This window comes from Vulpes vulpes, chromosome 11, assembly GCF_048418805.1.
Source record: "Vulpes vulpes isolate BD-2025 chromosome 11, VulVul3, whole genome shotgun sequence".
NCBI classification, from domain to species: domain Eukaryota; kingdom Metazoa; phylum Chordata; class Mammalia; order Carnivora; family Canidae; genus Vulpes; species Vulpes vulpes.
Window position 1 is genome coordinate 76302464 of NC_132790.1, and position 19053 is coordinate 76321516.

General features: G+C 38.2%; 1 protein-coding gene across 30 annotated transcripts in view; it reads left to right on the forward strand.

Moving 5' to 3' along the window:
• The window catches only part of TBC1D5 (TBC1 domain family member 5), a 529331-nt gene that overhangs the window by 487740 nt on the left and 22538 nt on the right, over nt 1-19053 (forward strand). For all 30 annotated transcript variants that reach the window (XM_072726774.1, XM_072726773.1, XM_072726763.1 and 27 more), the window contains one exon: nt 15454-15553. In XM_072726774.1, the coding sequence (XP_072582875.1) occupies nt 15454-15553 (100 nt within the window). The remainder of the gene's footprint in view (nt 1-15453; nt 15554-19053) is intronic.

Here is a 19053-nt window from a genome sequence, read left to right on the forward strand (position 1 = left end):
CAGTCTCAAATATATCCTAGTATGAACATGTTCTTCTAGTGGATGATGGTGCAGTGCTATGCTAAAGGTTGTAGTCCACTGTCCATGTATGTCCTCTATTTTAAGCATTTTACATATATTAAGTCCTTTAATCCTCAAAGACTGAATGAGGTCGGTGCTCTAATTACCTTTGATTTTATAGATGAGAGAGGTAAGGATAGAATGTGGTTAACTCCACATACCAAAAAAAGAAAAGGTACTAGTCATGACTGGACAATAGGTAATTTCAGCCTTATCAGGTAGAGCCAAAAGAATAAAATAGGGTAAGAAACTAAGATCTTTTTACTTACCTCAATAAAAATTATGAGAGGCACTTGAATAAAAGAAAAATTATTTCTCTTAATTTTGTGAGCCTCACGTTCTATTTTTAAAATATCATTTATAATCTATGTCCTATATATACCACCCACAGCAAGCACGTTATCTGAGTTATTATTTTAACCTGCCAAAACCTGACTTCAAAAGGATATTTGGAATACTTTCATATGTAAAGCAATGAAGTGAATGTGGATTTAATGTGTAATTGGTCAACTCTAGGGGTATGCTAAAAGTCACATTGCAGTTTGGGAGAGGAAAGATTTGCATGGAAAATAAACGTTTCTCCCTATATTTCACTTGGTGGCCCTGCCCTCTGTCTATCCTAGGGCTACTACAGGGAGAGTCTCCATCTCCTAGGCCCAGCTGAAGCAGCAAGATCAGGCCTCACCTAATTACTCTGATTTTAAGGCAAGCAGTTTTTAATTTTATTAATTATAAGGAGGCAGTGTTCTCCTTTTTACTATGGTAAAAAAGACAACAAAATTTACCATCTGAACCATTTGTAAGTGTACAGTTCAGTATATTAAATCCTTTCATAATGTTGTACATTGATTCTATAAACTCTTTTCAGTAGAACTGAAACTCAGTATCCATTAGGCAATAACCTTCCACCCCCCACCCCAACCCTGCCACCTTGCAACTGCCATTCTACTTAATGTCTTCATGATTTTGCTTCCAAGTACCTCATATAAATGGAATCCTACAATATTTGTGTTTTTTCTGACTGGCTTATGTCATTTAACATAATGTCCACAAGGTTCATCCACATTGCAACATGTGTCAGAATTTCCTCCCTTTTTGAGGCAGAATAATATTCCATTTATGTATATACCACATTTTTCTTACCCATTGGTCAATGGGCACCTTGTTTGCTTCCATATTTTAGCTAATATGAATAATGCTGCTGTGAACATGATTGTAAAAATATCTTTTTGAGACTCTGCTTTTAATTATTTGGGGTATATAACCCAGAATTGCTGGATCATTTGGTAAATCTATTTTTAATTTTTTGAGAAATGTCTAGACTGTTTTTCATAGCAGCTGTACCATTTTGTATTCCCAGCAATAGTGCATGAGAGTTGCAATTACTCCACATCTTCCCCAACATTTGTTATTTCCTGGTGTTTGGATAGTAGCCATTCTAATGGGTGTGAGATGGTGTCTCATTATAGTGGTGGTTTGTATTTCCCTAATTATTAGGGATGTTGTTCATCTTTTCATGTGTCCATTGACCATTTGTCTAGCTTCTTTGGAAAGTCATCACCTATTCTGTAACCTATTTAAGTCCTTCAGCTAATTTTTAACCAGGTTATTGTTCTGTTACTAACTTTTAGGATTCTCTCTATATATTCTGAATATTAATTTCTCATCAGATAAATGATTTGCAAATATTTCTCCCATTCTGGAGGTTGCCTTTTTACTCCATTGACTGTGTCTTTTAATGCACATTTTTACATTTTTTCATGAAATCTAGTTTGTCTATTTTTTTGTATTGTTGGCTATGCCTTTCATGTCATATCTAAGAAATCTACCAAATCCAATGTCCCATGTATTCTTCTAAGAGTTTGGTAGTTTTAGGTCTTACATTTAAATCTTTGATCCATTTGGGTTCATTTTTGTACATTATGTTAAATAAGCATCCAACTTCATTTTTTTGTAAGTGGATATTGTTCTCCCAGCACCATTCATTGAAAATACTGCCCTTTTGGGGATCCCTGGGTGGCTCAGCGGTTTGGCGCCTGCCTTTGGCCCAGGGCGCGATCCTGGAGTCCCGGGATCGGGTTCCGTGTCAGGCTCCCGGCATGGAGCCTTGCTTCTCCCTCTGCCTGTGTCTCTGCCTCTCTCTCTCTCTCTCTCTCTCTCATTAATAAATAAATAAATGAGTCTTAAAAAAAAAAAAGAAAGAAAAAGAAAATACTGCCCTTTCCCCTATTTAATGGTTTTGGCACCCTTGTAAAACTTGACCGTCTATGCAAGAGTTTATTTCAGAGTTCTGTATTCTAATCCATTGGTTTATGTATCTGTCATTATGCTGGTACTACACTGTTTGAATTATGGTAGCTTTGTAGTAGGTTTTGAAATCAGAAAATATGAGTCCTCCAGTCTTTCTTTTTTATTTTTTTAAGTTTTTATTTAAATTCCAGTTAGTTAACATACAGTGTAATATTAGTTTCAGGTATACAATTCAGTGATTTAACACTTTCATATAACACCTGGTGCTCATCACAAGCATGCTCCTTAATCATTTCCATCACCTGTTTAACCCATACCCACCCCTACCCTCACCCCCCATGACCGTTCCTCTGGGAACTATCAGTGTGTTTTCTGTAGTTAAGAATCTGGTTTTTGGATGCTTCTCTCTCTTTTTTCCCTATACCCATTTGTTTTGTTTCATAAATTACACATGAGTGAAATCATATGGTATTTGTCTTTCTCTAATTTTTTTCAAGATTGTTTTGGCTATTCAGGATGCTTTCAGGTTCCATATGAATTTTAAGATGAGTTTTTCTATTTCTGCAAAAAATATCATTGGGATTTTAGCAGAGATTTCATTGAATCTGTAAATGACTTTGGATAGTATTGACGTTTTAGCAATATTAGGTCTTCCGATCCGTGAACATAGTGTGTATTTCCATTTATTTATGTCTTTAAATTCTTTCAGCAATGTTTTAAAGCTTTCATTGTACAAGTCTTTCACTTCCTTATTTAAGTCAAATCCTAAGTATTTTATTCTTTTAAATGCTATTGTGAATGGAATTGTTTTTGTAATTTTTTTTCAAATTGTTTGTTGTTAGTGTGTAAACACCAAACTCATTTTTGTTTGTGACTTTGTATCCTGCTACTTTGCTGAACTCATTATAATAAGTTCTAACATTTTCTTGTGGGGCTCCTTTTTTGTGGCATGTTCAGGCTTTTCTACATACAAGATCATGTCATCTGCACATAGTTTTATTTCTTCCTTCGAGTTTGAGTGTTTTTTATGTCTCTTTCTTAATTTCATAACTGCTCTGGCTGGTGCTTCCAGTATTATATTGCATAGAAGTTGTGAAAGTGACCTCTTTGCTTTTTTTGTCTCTGAACTTAAAGGAAAAGCTTTCCATTTTTCATCATTGAATTTGATATTCTTTGGTTTTTTCCATATATGCTCTTATTATGTTGAGGGAGTTCCTTCTATTGATAGTTTTTTTAAATCATAAAAGGGTGTTGAATTTTGTTAAATTATTTACTGAGCAATTAAGATGATCATATTTTTTCCCTCATTTTGTTAATGTAGTTTATTACTTTGAACAGTTTTCATATTTGAATCACCTTTGCTTTTCAGGAATAAACTGCAACTGGTCAAGATATATAATCCTTTTATATGCTGTTGAATTGGGTTTGGCTATTAATATGCTATTGAATTTGTTTGGTTTTTACATCTACATTCAAAAGAGATAATTCGTTTATAGTTTTCTTGTAGCGTCTTTGACTTTGGTATCGGGGTAATACCAGCCTCATAGAATGGGTTGGGAAATGTTCTCTCAGCTTCAATTTTTTGGAAAAGTTTGAAAAGAAGTAATATTTGTTCCTTTCTAAAAGTTTGCTAAAATTCACCAGTGAAACTGTCAGGTCCAGAGCTTTCCTTTGTTGAGAGTATTTAAATTACTGATTCAATCTCTTTACTAGTTATAGGTTTATTCACATTTTTTTTTTTATGTGAGTTGGTCTCAGTAGATTTTGTGTGTCTAGGACTTGGTTCGTCTAGCTTATCCAGTTTGTTGGCATATAGATGTCTATAGTATTCTCTATCCTTTTTATTTATTAGAATTAGTACTAATGCTCCTACTTTCATTTCTGGTTTTAGTAATTTAAGTCTTTTTTTCTTAGGCCATGTAGCAAAAGATTTGCCAATTTTGTTGATCTTTTTTTGAAGAACCAACTTTTGGTTTCACTGATTTTTCTCTAGTGTTTTCTATTCTCTATTTTATTTATCTCTGTTATAATCTTTATTATTTCCTTCTTCCTGCTAGTTCTGGGTTTAATTTGTCCCTTAAGTTGTATAATTAGGTTGTTACTTTTCAGCTTCAGGATTTCTTTTTGGTTTCTTTTTAGGTTTTTAATCTCTTTACTGATGTTTCTGTTTTGATCAGCCATCATTTTCTTGATGTTCTCCACATCTTCCATTAGTTCTTTGGGCATCTTTAAGATGGCTGTTTTAAAGTCTTTTTCTAGTAGATATGCTATGAGGTCCTTTTCAGGGCCAGTTTCTGTTGAATTATGTTTTTCCTTTGAATGGGTCATCCTTTTTTTTTTTTTTTTTTAATATTTTACTTTTTTTTTTTTTTAATTTATTTATGATAGTCACACAGAGAGAGAGAGAGAGAGAGGCAGAGACACAGGCAGAGGGAGAAGCAGGCTCCATGCACCGGGAGCCCGATGTGGGATTTGACCCCGGGTCTCCAGGATCGCGCCCTGGGCCAAAGACAGGCGCTAAACCGCTGCACCACCCAGGGATCCCTGAATGGGTCATCCTTTACCATTTCTTTGTGTGTTTTGTGACTTTTTTGGTTGAAAACCAAATATTCTAATCTAATAATATGGTAACTCCAGAAATTCTCCCCTTTTCCCAGGATGTACTGTTTTTTGTTATTGGGGGCTTTTGTTTGTTTGTAGGCCATCTCTGTACCAGTGATCAGCCTGTGGTGTATATTTACTGTCTTCTCAGGTCTTTTCTGAACCTGTGCTTTTCCCTGGGGTATATGCAGTCACTTATTTCCCTTGTATATGTAATAGGTTTTGAATGTTCTAATCTAATATTTGGCTCTCTAAAGAAGAAAAAGAAAAAAATGAACTGGGGATTGGAATGGAAGCTCCTTAAATCCACTGGAAGTTAGTGGGTGCAACAATAGTGACTACTCTCTTCTTTGTCTCTAACTCTGTGATCAGAATTGGCAGTCAGCGATCAGAGCACAAATCCCTGATGTTTGGAGGACGGGGTCCTTTTTACCCAGCCTGGATCTCACAAATCCCATGTAAGCTGCTCTGGGACAAATACAAAGCTGCCTGCTACAGGGCTAGGGGTGAGATATGGGTTGTGCTGTTGTGCTGATGGCTGAAACTCACCAAAATTAACCTCATTTTACCCTCAAGCCTTCCCCTGGAAGTAGTCAGCCTTCAGTGGACTTCAGTTTTCTAAAATAGTTACATGACACAGATTCTACCAGTGTGATTGTTGTCTAGGTGGGGAGACAGGTTCCTGGTGCTTCCTAGCCGTAGTCTTCAGAGTAGTGGTTTTTAACAGTATGAAGTCCTATAAAATAATGTTGAGTTTAGGGTTTGGTACTTGTTTTTCTAGGCTACAGTAGGCAGGAAGGAACATCACCATTGTAGCGCAACACGGGCGGAGGGAGAGGTCTCAGTGATTGTTACAAAAAACCTATCCTGTGAGAATACCTGGTGTCTGCAGGCAGCGTGCATCTCAGTGGTGGGACATAGCACTGCTTCAGTGGCTGAGAAACGAGGAAGTCTTCCAGCACAAATTTTGCTACTGGCTAACTACCTAGCTATGTTAAAGTTTATTTGTAAAATGAGGGGGTCAAAATAAATTATCTTTAAAGGCAAGTTCAATATCATCTGTTACCTTAAAGTGTAACACCTTAAGCTTTGGATTTCAGTTCAGAATTTCCATTCATATTTAACAGGTTTGTTTGCATTATGTCTGAAAGCAGGAACTATTTTATTTACTGGGGAATTTGCTTACCATCTTTACTTATTTAAGTATCTGTAAGAATCTCATTCTTTCTAGGTAGTCAGAAAAAAGAGCATAAACCACTGATGTTCGCATTTTAGATTCATAGAAAGAAGCCTTTGCCGTGGAAGTATGCTCAGGGTTTGCACACTAGAAAAAATATTGTAATTATTTACTTTCTTTTTTTACCAGTTATTTCATGTAACTTGTTCTTACTGTTTAGAGTACAGGTTTGTTTAGACTAGTGTTGTTTAAAGTTTGATTTGGAATAAATTTGGGTAATTTAAAAATATTAACATCTTTTTCTTATTGGCATTCACCTTTTACTTTTTTTTCTCTATTCTATTATTTGTGATTTTATTATTACAAAAATATCTGATTTAATTGTAGAAAATCCAGAAAAAAATAAGCAAAGAGAAAAGGGAAAAAATTATAATCCCACCATTTGGAGAATAACTAATATAAACATTTTGGTAAATATTTTTTTTTCAGAAACATTTTTTACCTACTACTTTGTAACTTGTTTTCCCTTACTATATGATGTTATCTTTAAACGTTCTCCTATGAGAACATTTCAAAAAGTTGCATAATATCCTGCTCATGAATGTACCACAAATTACCTAAGTCATCTTGAGTAGACATTTAGGATTTGTGTGGACTATGTGTGTATATGCATGTTGCCATTGAATGTATGATGAATATCCTGGGACTTACGTTTTTGCATGTATCCATAATTCCTTGGAATAACTTCCTAGAATTTTATAATCTAGAGACAACAACAAGATGAACATTTATTGTTTACCATGTGCCAAGTGCCAAGCAAAGCACTTCATATGGAAAAATCTAATGTAATTCAGTCCTCCAACAATCATCTGACACGGGTTTAGCATTATTGCAATTTTACAGACAGGAAATGGAAGGCAGAGAGCTTTGTTCTTCTGATCCGGGTCACAGAGATGGTATGTGGAAGCATAGCGTATCCGGACTCCAGGGCTCATGATCCTAGTCCAGCTTGCTCCAACATGACAATGCTGCTTTACACACCCTTACCACTTATTTTTATACTCCTAAAAAGTCATCTTTGTGTTCTTCTTCCGTTTTTTTCTAGCGGTGTCTTCCTCTGCCGATACCATATGCTCTGGCTTGGATTTCATCCACACCGTGTGTGTATTTTGCCCTTGTGTACACCACAGCTTCCTCAGAACATCCGAGGCCTTCCCACTTTTCTCCTTGAGACTTTCCGTTTCCTTCACTTCCCACTTCTTGTTCACCCATCTGCTCAAGAAAGACTGGGCGTCTTTCCTGTCTTCTCGTTGCTATATTTAGCCTATTCCTGCTGCCTGCAGTTGGTGTCGGTTCTCTTGCCTGCTTCGCTTGCTCTCTGAGGGCACCCCTTGGAGCTAAGCAGAACTCCGTGCTGGTGCTCTTCCTGCCCCACTTTTCTCCCAAATCAGGGACTCTGGGGTTTTAATTAGTCCATTAATTGCAGCACTGCTGCAGCCTGTTGTAATCATCCCAAGCACAGTGCATGTTAGGGTCAGTGGCCACAGCAGTGTGCATGTCAGACTGCAACCCCTTAAAACAATTATCTGAAGTAAAAATGTAATAGAGATGAAGGGGAAGAGAAGGGAGCTTTTCTACTGACCCTCAGCTCCTGCTATTCTCCATGCTGTGGCTCAATTCAATGGCTGGGTTCTTTGCCCAGGTCCCCCACTTCTGACTCTACTCTTTGTTTCCTGTGCCCCTGCCTCCTAAAACACCTTTATTCATCATTTCTTCTGAACCAATTCCCCCCTACTTCTTTAGACCCACCAAATTGCTGCCTTTTCTAGAAAATCTTTTCTTTCCACCTCTTGAATTGGAAGTCATCTGCTCCCCATAGAATTGTGAAGCCTCATCTTTCATATCTTCTACAGAACTCTTCTCACTCCTCTATTAACTACCTTTAAACTTGGAGAGATCTGAACCCAAGTCTCATTCATTATTGTATTCCCCACAAGGTCTAAGAGGACACACGAATATATTGCTGAATATATTAGAATAAGTGAATAATAAACTATAAAAGCTTGTTCTGTTAACTAAGAAATAACAGGAAGACATTGAATCATATTAGAAAATTGATATATAAATTCCACATGTTATCATCCAACTTATACAGCTGAAATGTATAATATTTGAGTAGAAGTGTAATGATACTTCAGCTATTTGGGGGTGAAGGGTGTAGAAGCACTACTTTCTAAAAGGCAAATTTTTTAAAAAGTCTCCAGATACAGTCGAAACAGTAAAAATGGAACACAGCCAATCATACCTCAGTGTTTTTGAAGGAAAACAGGTTATTAAGTAATTTGGGGTTAGGGCCCAACATTCTAATTTGTGAATCTCTCTTAAAGGAAACTGAGGTGTGAGGTTATTCATTGGAAGGGCCTTAATAATTAAACCTAGAAAGAATGTGTACCCAGGGAAGAAATAGGAAAGTGGACCACGTGACTTGGATCCTCAAATAGCTGCCTAAACCTTGGCATACACTTCCAGACAATGTAGCTTACAGTGGAGGAGACAATGTTCCGTGCAGAAAATAATGAGAGAATCTACCTCATAGTTTTGTTGTGAGGATTAAGTGAGTTAATGCATGCAAAGCTCAGTGGCTGGCATATTGTAATTGCTATAAAGGGTTAGATGCTAGCTGTGTTTCTCTTCAGGTGGAGTCGCCCTCATTCTCTGGTCCTTCCCTGCACGGCTGCCAAGTACAGTAGGTGATGTGTTGCACACACAGTAGTCTGCATGTGGCTATACTTCATAAACCTCCATCAGTTTCTTGCCTTTAGCCCTAATTAGTCTTTCTGTGCTAAGCCACATAAAGTTTTGAAACTATGAACCAGTGTTTTCCAGCAGTAAATCATAAAACCCTGTAGTTAAATTCCATTTCACTGTTTTGACCTGATTATACATGAAGTTTTTAAAAGAAAGAATAATTGCCTTTATTGAGTAACTGCTCAGTGCCAGATGCTCTACCTTTGTTCTCATTTCATTCTCTCACCAATTCAGCCAGTGGAGGTGAGGGGAAAAAGAAATTAAAGAACTTATCCAATGTTATACAGCTAGTAACTGGCAGAACCATGATTTGAACCTAGATGTGTCTATACCGGAATTCCAACCTCATCCTCCACACTACCTCCTGTAATGGAAGGCAGAACGTAGATGCCAGAAAATATCATAAAGATTTCTCTGCAGTGTTTTATTTACACATAAAAATTACACTAACTGCTTGTTTCCATAAAACTTCACGGCAATTAGCCAAGCATTTGTTTTTGATTACAGAGGACCAGTTTACTGAAAACAAATGACTAAAGCTGTCAGTGTTTAAAGCATGTTGGGGGGGGGGGGAATGGGGAATGAAGCATGAGAAGCTAAGATAGAAATGTAAAGTTGGTTCCCACAACTTTAGAAACTCAATTCTTGGCTCTTATTTTATCTGTAATTATATAATAGAATGAAAAATAAGTGACAAGCCACCCTTTGCCTCCAAGTGATTCCATTTCTATTTATAAAGTCTGAGAAAGTTGAAGGGTTTAGGAATGTTTTAAGATTAAGCAAACTCTAGAGGGGTAATACACTGGATTTCAAATTTCCAAGTGGAAGAGGTTCTTGGGCTCCTCCACCTGTTTCAACCAGAATGTTCCTCTTATCTCATTTGGTGGGCCTTCCTTTGAAAAAAAGTTTTAAAGGTATGAAAGTCATTATTTTCTACAGTGTAGATTCCATTTGTACTGAGGTTTACTTGGGATTAAGGCAAGAAAACACTCTTCATTTGCTGCCAGAGCCATAAGCACAGCTACCGACTTGGAAAACACCGTCCTTACGCTCGTGGACCCTCATCCAGCAAGTGCTGCGAGCTGCCATGTTCTCAGGGCTTCCCTGTGGACACCAGTCTCACCACGGTTTTAGTATTCAAATGTTCCTGCTAGCACAGTAAAATGTTTGATAGAAAGACCCCCTTTGAACTGCAGACTTCCTTCAGCTGTCCAACACCTCACTGCCGGCAGACCAGGCCTCCCTTCTCAAAGGGGTCTTCTCTCAAGTTCTTCTTCCCTCTCAGCTTTTAAAAAGAAAACAAACTAAACAAAATAAATCCATTTAGATAGGAGTGACTACTGAAGATTAAAGCTCCCAAGGGTTTTTCTATTTTAAAAGAAATGATTGCTAAATCCAAACTAAACTAATATATAAGATAAATGGGATGTTTTTAAGCCAGGAGGCAGTGCATTCCTAGTGCCCTTTGTCTACTCTGGGCCTCCAGCACCCCACTTGGTAGCCACATGCAAGGAAAAACTTGGGCTTCTGGCAGCCTCTGGCCCCTGTACAGTTTTGAGCTCATCCAGCTGGGGTTGTGTCTGTCTAGCACTGAAAAAGTGACTTGTTCAATAGAGGTGACAGGAGACAGGGACCAGGATTTCCAAAAGAATTACTCTTATTTCATTATAGGACTTGCATGTGCTCTATCTCATACACTAATTTATATAACACTCCTATTCCAGCTACAAGATTATAAACTCCTTGGAAGCAAAGTGTCTAATTTAGATGTTCTCCAAAGAGTGCTGAATTGAGCCCCAAATCGGGTGAGGATTACTTAGGGTTACATGACTTGTTAATGGCGGGACTAGAAATAGAATTCAGATTTCCTCGTGCCATATACCAATATACCAGTCTAGAGTTCTGTCCGTTGTAGCACTATTTCAGTTATCCATTGCTGCATAACACACTAATCCGAAATTCCACTCCCTAAAACAGCAGCACTGCTGTTTCTCATGGGATTATGGTCAGGCATTTGGTTGGGCTGTTCTGCTTCATGTGATGTTGACTGAGTCGCCCACTTAGCTTGCTTCAGATGAATTGGGCTAAAAGGTCCTGGTAGATTTCATTTACATGTCTAGAACCTCAGTGCTTCTCTCATGGCCTTTCTCTACATATTTTTTCTCCTCTTTCAGTATTCTAGCCTGAACTTCTTTACAAGTTGGTACCTCTTTTCCTCTAGCAGATGATAAGCAGAAGTAAGCAGAAGTTGGCCAGCCTCTTAACACTAGCCTAGAACTGGCACAGTGTGACTTTTACTACAATCTCTGGGTCAGGGCAAGTCACCACGCCAGCCCAGATTCAAGGGGAGGGGAAACAGATACTACTACTACCTCTTGATGAGAGGAACAGCATACATAGAGGGAGGGAAGGAATTGACAGTGGCCGTCTTAGAGACGAACCATAACCATAGTCAACCAGCAGATGTAGCCTTCTCTCCATAATTTCTAGCACCCTGATAGATTAGGAAAAACTTAAGCCTTTGCAGAAACAAAGGAGAAAAGAGAGAATAAAGATGCCCTGAAACACTCCATCCCTTTCCATCTCAAAGTCCAGCCAAAGAGTTAGGAAAGTGGCACCTGCCTACCCACCTACCCCTCTGATCCTTCCTTGGCTGAGTCTTCTGGTCATTATTTGAGCACCAGAGTAGAAGCTGCTGCACTTTGTGCTGTATGTAAAGCACAATTAGTGCTTATATATCCTACAGTGGGCATTTTACAATAATTTGGTTTCAGAGCTACTGCTAGCTCTAAAATTTGGTTTTCTGTGTCAGGCTTTTAAATGCATATTTCTAAGGGCTCATTCTCTATGCAGTAGTTAAAAACAATGCTTTTCAGTGTTGCATTGTGTTTTGCTAAAACATAATACACCTACAAGTAACCTTTTCAACTGTTTATTTCCATCTATAAGTCAAATTATACTCAGTCGCTAAGAAAAAAGCATATCTCATTAAGTTTCTTCTGCTTTCTTTTCAACAACACAAATTTTTATGTGAAAGAACTAGCACCTAAGACTGGAAAATCAATTTTCTAGCTTCTTGCACCTCTGGCAACATCCTTTCTTTGTATTCTAACGAACTTGGTTTAAAATTCCTATAGAATGAGGATTATAGGCATACTTCATCTTATTACACTTTGCAGATACTGCATTTCTTATAAATCGAAGGTTTGTGGCAATCTTGAATCAAGCACGCCTATCTAATGGCACCATTTTTCCAACAGCATTTGGTCAGTTTATGTCTCTGGGTCACATTTTGGTAATTCTCACCATATTTCATTCAAACTCATTCATTACTAATGTATTTGTTTGGTAATCTGTGATAAGTGATCTTTGATGTTACTATTCTAAGTGTCTGGGGGTGCCACCAACTGCACCCATTTAAGACAATAAACTTAATAAAAAAAAAAAAGACAATAAACTTAATAAATGTGTATTCTGACTGACTAACCATCTCCCCACCTGCCTCCCCCTCCTTGGGCTCCCTATTCCCTGAGACACAATATTGAAATTAGGCCAATTAATAACCCTACAGTGTCTTCCAGGTGTTCATATGAAAGGAAGAGTCACACATCTCTCACTTTAAATCAAAAGCTAGAAATCGTTAAGCTTAGTGAGGGAGTGGTGTTGAAAGCTGAGATAGGCTGAAAGCTAGCCCTCTGGTGCCAGACAGTTAGCCAAGTTGTGAATGCAAAGGGAAAGTTTTTGAAGGAAATTAAAAGTGCTGCCCCAGTGAACATATGAATGATAAGAGAAACAGCCTTATTGCTGATATGGAGATGGAGTGGTCTGGATAGAACAAACCAGTCACAACATTCCCTTAAGCCCAGGTCTAATCCAGAGCAGGGTCCTGACTCATTTCAATTCTGTGAAGGCTGAGAGGTGAGGAAGCTGCAGAGGAAAAGTCTGAAGCCAGCAGAGGCGGGTTCACGATGTTTAAGGGAAGAAGCCATCTCCGTAACATCAAAGTGCAAGGTGAGCAGCAAGTGATCCAGAAGATCAAGCTAAGATAATTCATGAAGGTGGCTGCGCTAAACAGCAGATTTTCATTGTAGATGACACAGCCACCTCTGGGGAAAAGATGCCGTGTAGGACTTTCATAGCTACAGAGAAGGAGTCAGTGCCTGGCTTCAGAGCTTCAGGGAACAGACTGATTCTCATTAGAGGCTAATGCAGCTGGTAACTATAAGTTGAGGCCATTGCTCATGGACCATTCTGAAAATCCTGGGGCCCGTAAGAACTGTGCCAAATCTCCTCTGCCTTTCCTCATTAAATGGAACAACGAAGCCTGAATGACAGCACATCTATTTATAACATGGTGTACTGAATATTTTAAGCCCACCCCCAAGACCTCCTGCTCAGAAAAAAGAAAAATTCCTTCGAAAATATTACTGTTCATTGGCAGTGCACCTGGTCACCTGAGAGCTCTGATGGAAGTGGACAATAAGATTAATGTTGTTTTCTTGCCTACTAATACAACATCCGTTCTGCAGTCCATGGATCAAGGAGCAATTTTGACTTTTAAGTCTTATTATTTAAGAAATACATTTCATAAGGCTCTAGCTGCCATTGATAGTGATTCTTCTGGTGGATCTAGGCAAAGTAAATTGGAAACCTGGAAAGGAGGCACCTTTTGGATGCCATTAAAAACATTAATGAAGCATAGGAAGAGGTAAAAACATCAAAATTAACAGGAGGTTGGAAAAAGCTGATTCTAACACTCATGGATAACTTTGAGAGGTTCAAGACTTCAGTGGAGGATGTAACTGCAGATGTGGTGGAAATTCAAGAGAACTAGAATTAGAAATGGAACCTGTAGCTGTGACTAAATTACTGCGATCTCATGATCAAACTAACGGATGAGGAGTTGCTTCTTATGGGTGAGCAAAGAAAGTGGTTTCTTGAGATAGAATCTTTTCCTGGTGCAGATGCTATGAAGACTGTTGAAACATAAACTTAGTTGATAAAGCAGCAGCAGGGTTTGAGAGGATTGACTCCAATTTTGAAAGAAGTTCTCCTGTGAGTAAAATGCTATTAAACAGCATCACATGCTACACAGAAGTTGTTCATGAAAGGAAGAGTCCGTCAATATGGCAAACATCATTGTTATCTTATTTTAAGAAATTGCCACAGTCACCCCAGGTGTCAGCAACCACCACTGTGATCCATTAACATGGAGACCAGAGTCCTTACCAGCAGAAAGCTCAGATGATGGTTAGAATTTTTAGCAATAAAGTATTTTTTTTTACAGTTTCTATTCTTAAGTAATCTCTATATCCAACATGGGGCTTGAACTTAAAACCTTGAGATCAAGAGTCTTATGTTCTATTGGCTAAGCCAGCCAGGTGCCCCATAATAAAATGTTTTTAAATTAAGGTATATACATTGTTGTTTCAGACATAATGCTAATGCACACTTAAATGACTATAGTATGATATAAACATATCTTTTTCTTTTTACATTTATAAACACAACTTTTATATGCACTGGGAAACCAAAAAATTCATTTCACTCACTTTATTGTGATACTCTGTTTATTGCAGTGCTCTGGAACCAAACCCATAAGCTCTCTAGGGTATGCCTGTATTCTCTTGCTCTGAAAAAAATTCTCTTAATCTTCCAAATTTCCTTGGGAAATTTTTTTGCATGTAAGTTTTTTTATTAAAAAATGACTTTGTTGTTGTTGTTATAGATTAGATTGTTGTTAGATTATAGATTGTCTTTTACCATATAGATAATTATTCAACCCAGAGTATTTTTTCCTAGAAACAATCACATAAATAAAATTCTCTTGTGTCATATCAAAAGAGGAAATGTAAGAGCAGCTATTTATGGGCTGTAGGGGCAAAACTTTTCCAAGTGCTTTGGGAAATCTTACATTTTAGGAGATTATCATTGTCTCTGGTTCCCTAAATGTGCGTGAGGAAATGTAATGTTCTTGTACCCATCTGCCTGAAATTGCATTTATACTCCAGTTTGTATGGCCCAGTTATTGAAGATATTGCATGGCCTTTTTTTTTATACAGGGTTGTATGGGTAAGCATTTACACATAGCACAAAGCTTGTATTCATTAGAAAAAGTCCAGATTTTTAAAAAAATTCCATTTACCCTTCTCTTATTTTGCTGATGGCGACACTGGTGGGTTTGCTCTTATTTCTTTGCTATTATCTTTTGTTTGTCTACAACTGAAAAGACATTGTGCCTCTTTGAAATTGTCCAAATTGTTTGGAGAACTTTGGGGATTTTATTTAAATTTTTTAAAGTTTCCATATGGGGCACCTAGGTGGCTCAGTCAGTTAAGCATCTGATTCTTGGTTTCAGCTCAGATCATAATCTCATTGATGGTGGGATTGAGCCCCGCATCAGGCTCCATGCTCAGTGGCGAGTCTGCTTGAAGATTCTCTCCTGCTGCCCCTTCCCCCACTCAAATGCATGTTCTCTATCTCTTTCTCTCTCTAAATCAATTCCTCTTTAAAAATAAATAAATAAAATTTCTGTATTTTTATCCCTTTCATTTCAGGAGGAAGAATTAGAAGCCCAAATTTCCTTCCTTCAAGGACAGTTGAATGACCTGGATGCCATGTGCAAATACTGTGCAAAGGTGATGGACACTCATCTTGGTGAGTGAGTTACTTTGGCCCTAGAAGTAATGATAGTCATAACAACAGTATCCGGTTGGCTCTGTGTTAAACTTTTCACATGCATTATCTCACTAATCCTCACAGCAGCACTGTGGTAGAGGTACTGTTACTATCCACATTGTACAAATGAGGAAACTGAAGCTCAGAAAGATTAATTAAATATCCCAAGATTATATCACTAGTAAAGAGAGTAGAAACTTAAAAGCAAGCAGTTTAACCATAGATTTCAATTCTTTTTTTTTTTTAACGATTTATTTTTGTTTATTTATGATAGACATAGAGAGAGAGGCAGAGACACAGGCAGAGGGAGAAGCAGGCCGCATGCAAGGAGCCCAACGCGGGACTCAATCCCGGGACTCCAGGATCACGCCCTGGGCCAAAGGCAGGCGCAAAACCGCTGAGCCACCCAGGGATCCCCCTAGATTTCAATTCTTAACTGCTATACTCCCCTCTGTAAATACTTGTCTACCTCAAACCAAAATGAAATGTTGCACTTTCAAGGGTCCCTGAGTGGTGCAGTTGGTTAAGCATCCGGCTCTTGGTTTCAGCTAAGGTTGTGATCTCAGGGCCATAAGATCAAGCCCAGAATCAGTATCTTTGCTCAGCATGGAGTCTGCTTGAGATTCTCTCTCCTTCTCCCTCTGACCCTCCCCACCACACGCACTCTCTCTTTCTCTCAAAAAAATAAATAAATCTAAAACAAAACAAAACAAAAAAAAAGAAACATTGAGCTTTCGAGATCAAATAGTCAGCTCTACTGTTGTGCCAACCTGTCTGTAATTACCTATGTGATCATTATTTTGACAGTGCTTTATTTTTTAAAAATACATGTGTTTAACCACCAACCTAAAATGCATGTCAGGACTACATGACCTTTTTTACTTCTGACTGCTTATGTTCTCAGAAATGTCCTAGTTTGAAGTTCCGTTTGCATGTGAGTCATACATATGTCACATTAGAAAGTCATCAGGCATTACTCTCTACATTTGTGAAAGTTCTGTATTTTGTATTAAAAATGGTCTCTGCTGGATCATGTATGTTTTACTTTAGCAACTCTGTACTGATTGCAGAACTTTATAATACAGACTGTTACTCTTTTTCAGTTCTCTTATGGGCATTCTTTCTTTTTCTATCCTTCAGTATCTAGTATCTGTAGTTCAGGAACTAGTTAGGAGAATAAAACATAATCTGTAATGGAAATGGCCAGTATTCTGCTCTATGAGTATGGACAAATGGCAATACCAAGTATTACAGGAAATCAGGATGCATCCCACTTCTGAGGGGAAACCAAAGAGAATCCACCAAAGCCCCTACCCCCTGGCAGGGGTCCTAAGAGTAGCCCATTTCTGGGGCCTTCACTGGACTCTACCTTGGACTCCACTAATCTCTCAGCAGTTAGACCATGAGTCCACTGCATGTGGTCAGAACAGCTGTCATGGAAGTGTAGCCTGAACCATACTGGCCTCTAGCAAGGAGCAAATATCCTCTTACGGTTGGAGAGGTGCTTGACCTCAGTGGCTGCTTGTCTCCCAGCGTCTTCTAGGCAGCTGGCTGGGCTCTGTTCTAGCCTCAGCCTTATCTCTCTTCTCCTGACCACTCCTTCAGAGAAAAGAGCTCAAGAGGCAGAAATAACAGAAGAAATCCCAGCAGGTGATCAAAAGGGTAGTGTCTCTTATCAGCAAGAAATGTTACCCTTGTCACATCTGATTCACCCTGTCAGAGTGGTTTATTTATATGCTTCATTATGATAATTTTTAAAAATTCATATAGAATGAAGTTCTCATGACTCTCATAGCATCCCACTTTAAAATTTACCAAAAAGAAGTGATGAATAGAGATAGTTTATTTATTTATTTATTTATTAAAGATTTTATTTATTTATTCATGAAAGACACAGAGAGCAGCAGAGACATAGGCAGAGGGAGAAGCAGGCTCCCCACAAGGAGCCCGATGCTGGACTCGATCCCGGACCCCGGGATCACGCCCTGAGCCAAAGGCAGATGCTCAACTGCTGAGCCACCCTGGCCATCCCAGAGAGATAGTTTATATATAAATTGTATATATTATGTAACTAATTTTAGTTAATTATAATTTAATTTTAAAGCAAGTGTGTGGGCGGGTATATATGTGTATGTTTGCTTTCCTGGCTGTGTGGGTGACCTTTGTATTGCTTGATTTGGTTTTCGACCAAAGTAGAACAAAGAAGTGACTGAGAGAAAGATTTACTGGAACTCTAGAAAATCCTGTTAGGAAATTTCTAAGTTGTTTGGTCCACATAGCAGCTTTTAAAGCAGCTTTACTTAAGCCTCAGAATTTTCAAAGAGCTTTTGCTCTGATTTTGGTCTCTCAGTCAGCCTGTAAGAGTATTTTCTCATTGCATGGGAGGGGGAATCACTTTAATTAAAGAAAAGCCCATGCCAGATGTGAATTTTCAACAAGCCACAAAACTAAATTTGTTTTTGTGTGTACGTTTCACTTTCAGCCAGAATCCCTGCATAGAGCTGTCAACTTCTTTTCTCCATATAAACAGCAGGACTGCCTTTTTAAAGCAGAGTTGAAGGATGCTGCAAAGAATCCCTGGCCCCAGGGCCCACAGATGCATTTCATTTCACCTGCCTATTATAATATTAGTTTATTAAAGGGTATTCCTGTGTCATAGGCAGTTTTGATTCCAAGGAAAAATTAGAGTAAGACACAAAGACTAATTCAGGTAAAGCCCTTGATTTACTTTTTGGCTTCCTGTACTTCCTTTAAAAATGACTTTGGTACCCTAGTATTTTTCCATATGATGTTTTCTATTTTTCCTGATTATTAAGGCAACAAAATTGGAACAACTGAAAAAACCATTAGTAAATGACTAATTATAACTGTGTAATGCAATCTTAATACTAGATATTAAAATATTTTTATCAACATAAGGAAATGTTTGTGCTGTATTATTAAGGGAAAAGATAGGTAGCACAGTAGTATATATTTGATGTGAAAATAATTATTAACAGTGATGGCCTGGATGAAAAGAAGATTATACAGGGGTTCTCCAGGGGACCTAATTTTTTATGTTTAGAAAATGCAGGAAAGTCTATAGATGGTTGAAGCACCTAGGAGGTCATCTTTGAACTGTAGGCAAGAGTCAGTTATAAGAGTATCTGGAGTAGTGTCAGGAAAGGCAGCCTTGTGTGGCACCAGACAGACACAGAATGAGATCAGACTCTGTCACTTTTTGGCTCAGCCTGCTTAGGATCATGTCTTCATATATACTGTGGAGCCACAATCATCTAACTTGCCAATTTGTTGCCAAGACTAATGTTTTTAAAGCCCAACAGAGGGCACGGCCCAAAGTTGGGTTTTCAACACAAATTCTCTCCTATGTCCCCACAACTCCTAACTGTCCCTTTTCAGAGAAGATCCTGAGACACTCATCAAACCCATGAGCAAAGTGCTGGGTATTGATAGGTCTGGGCCCCTACAGCTAGTTAGTG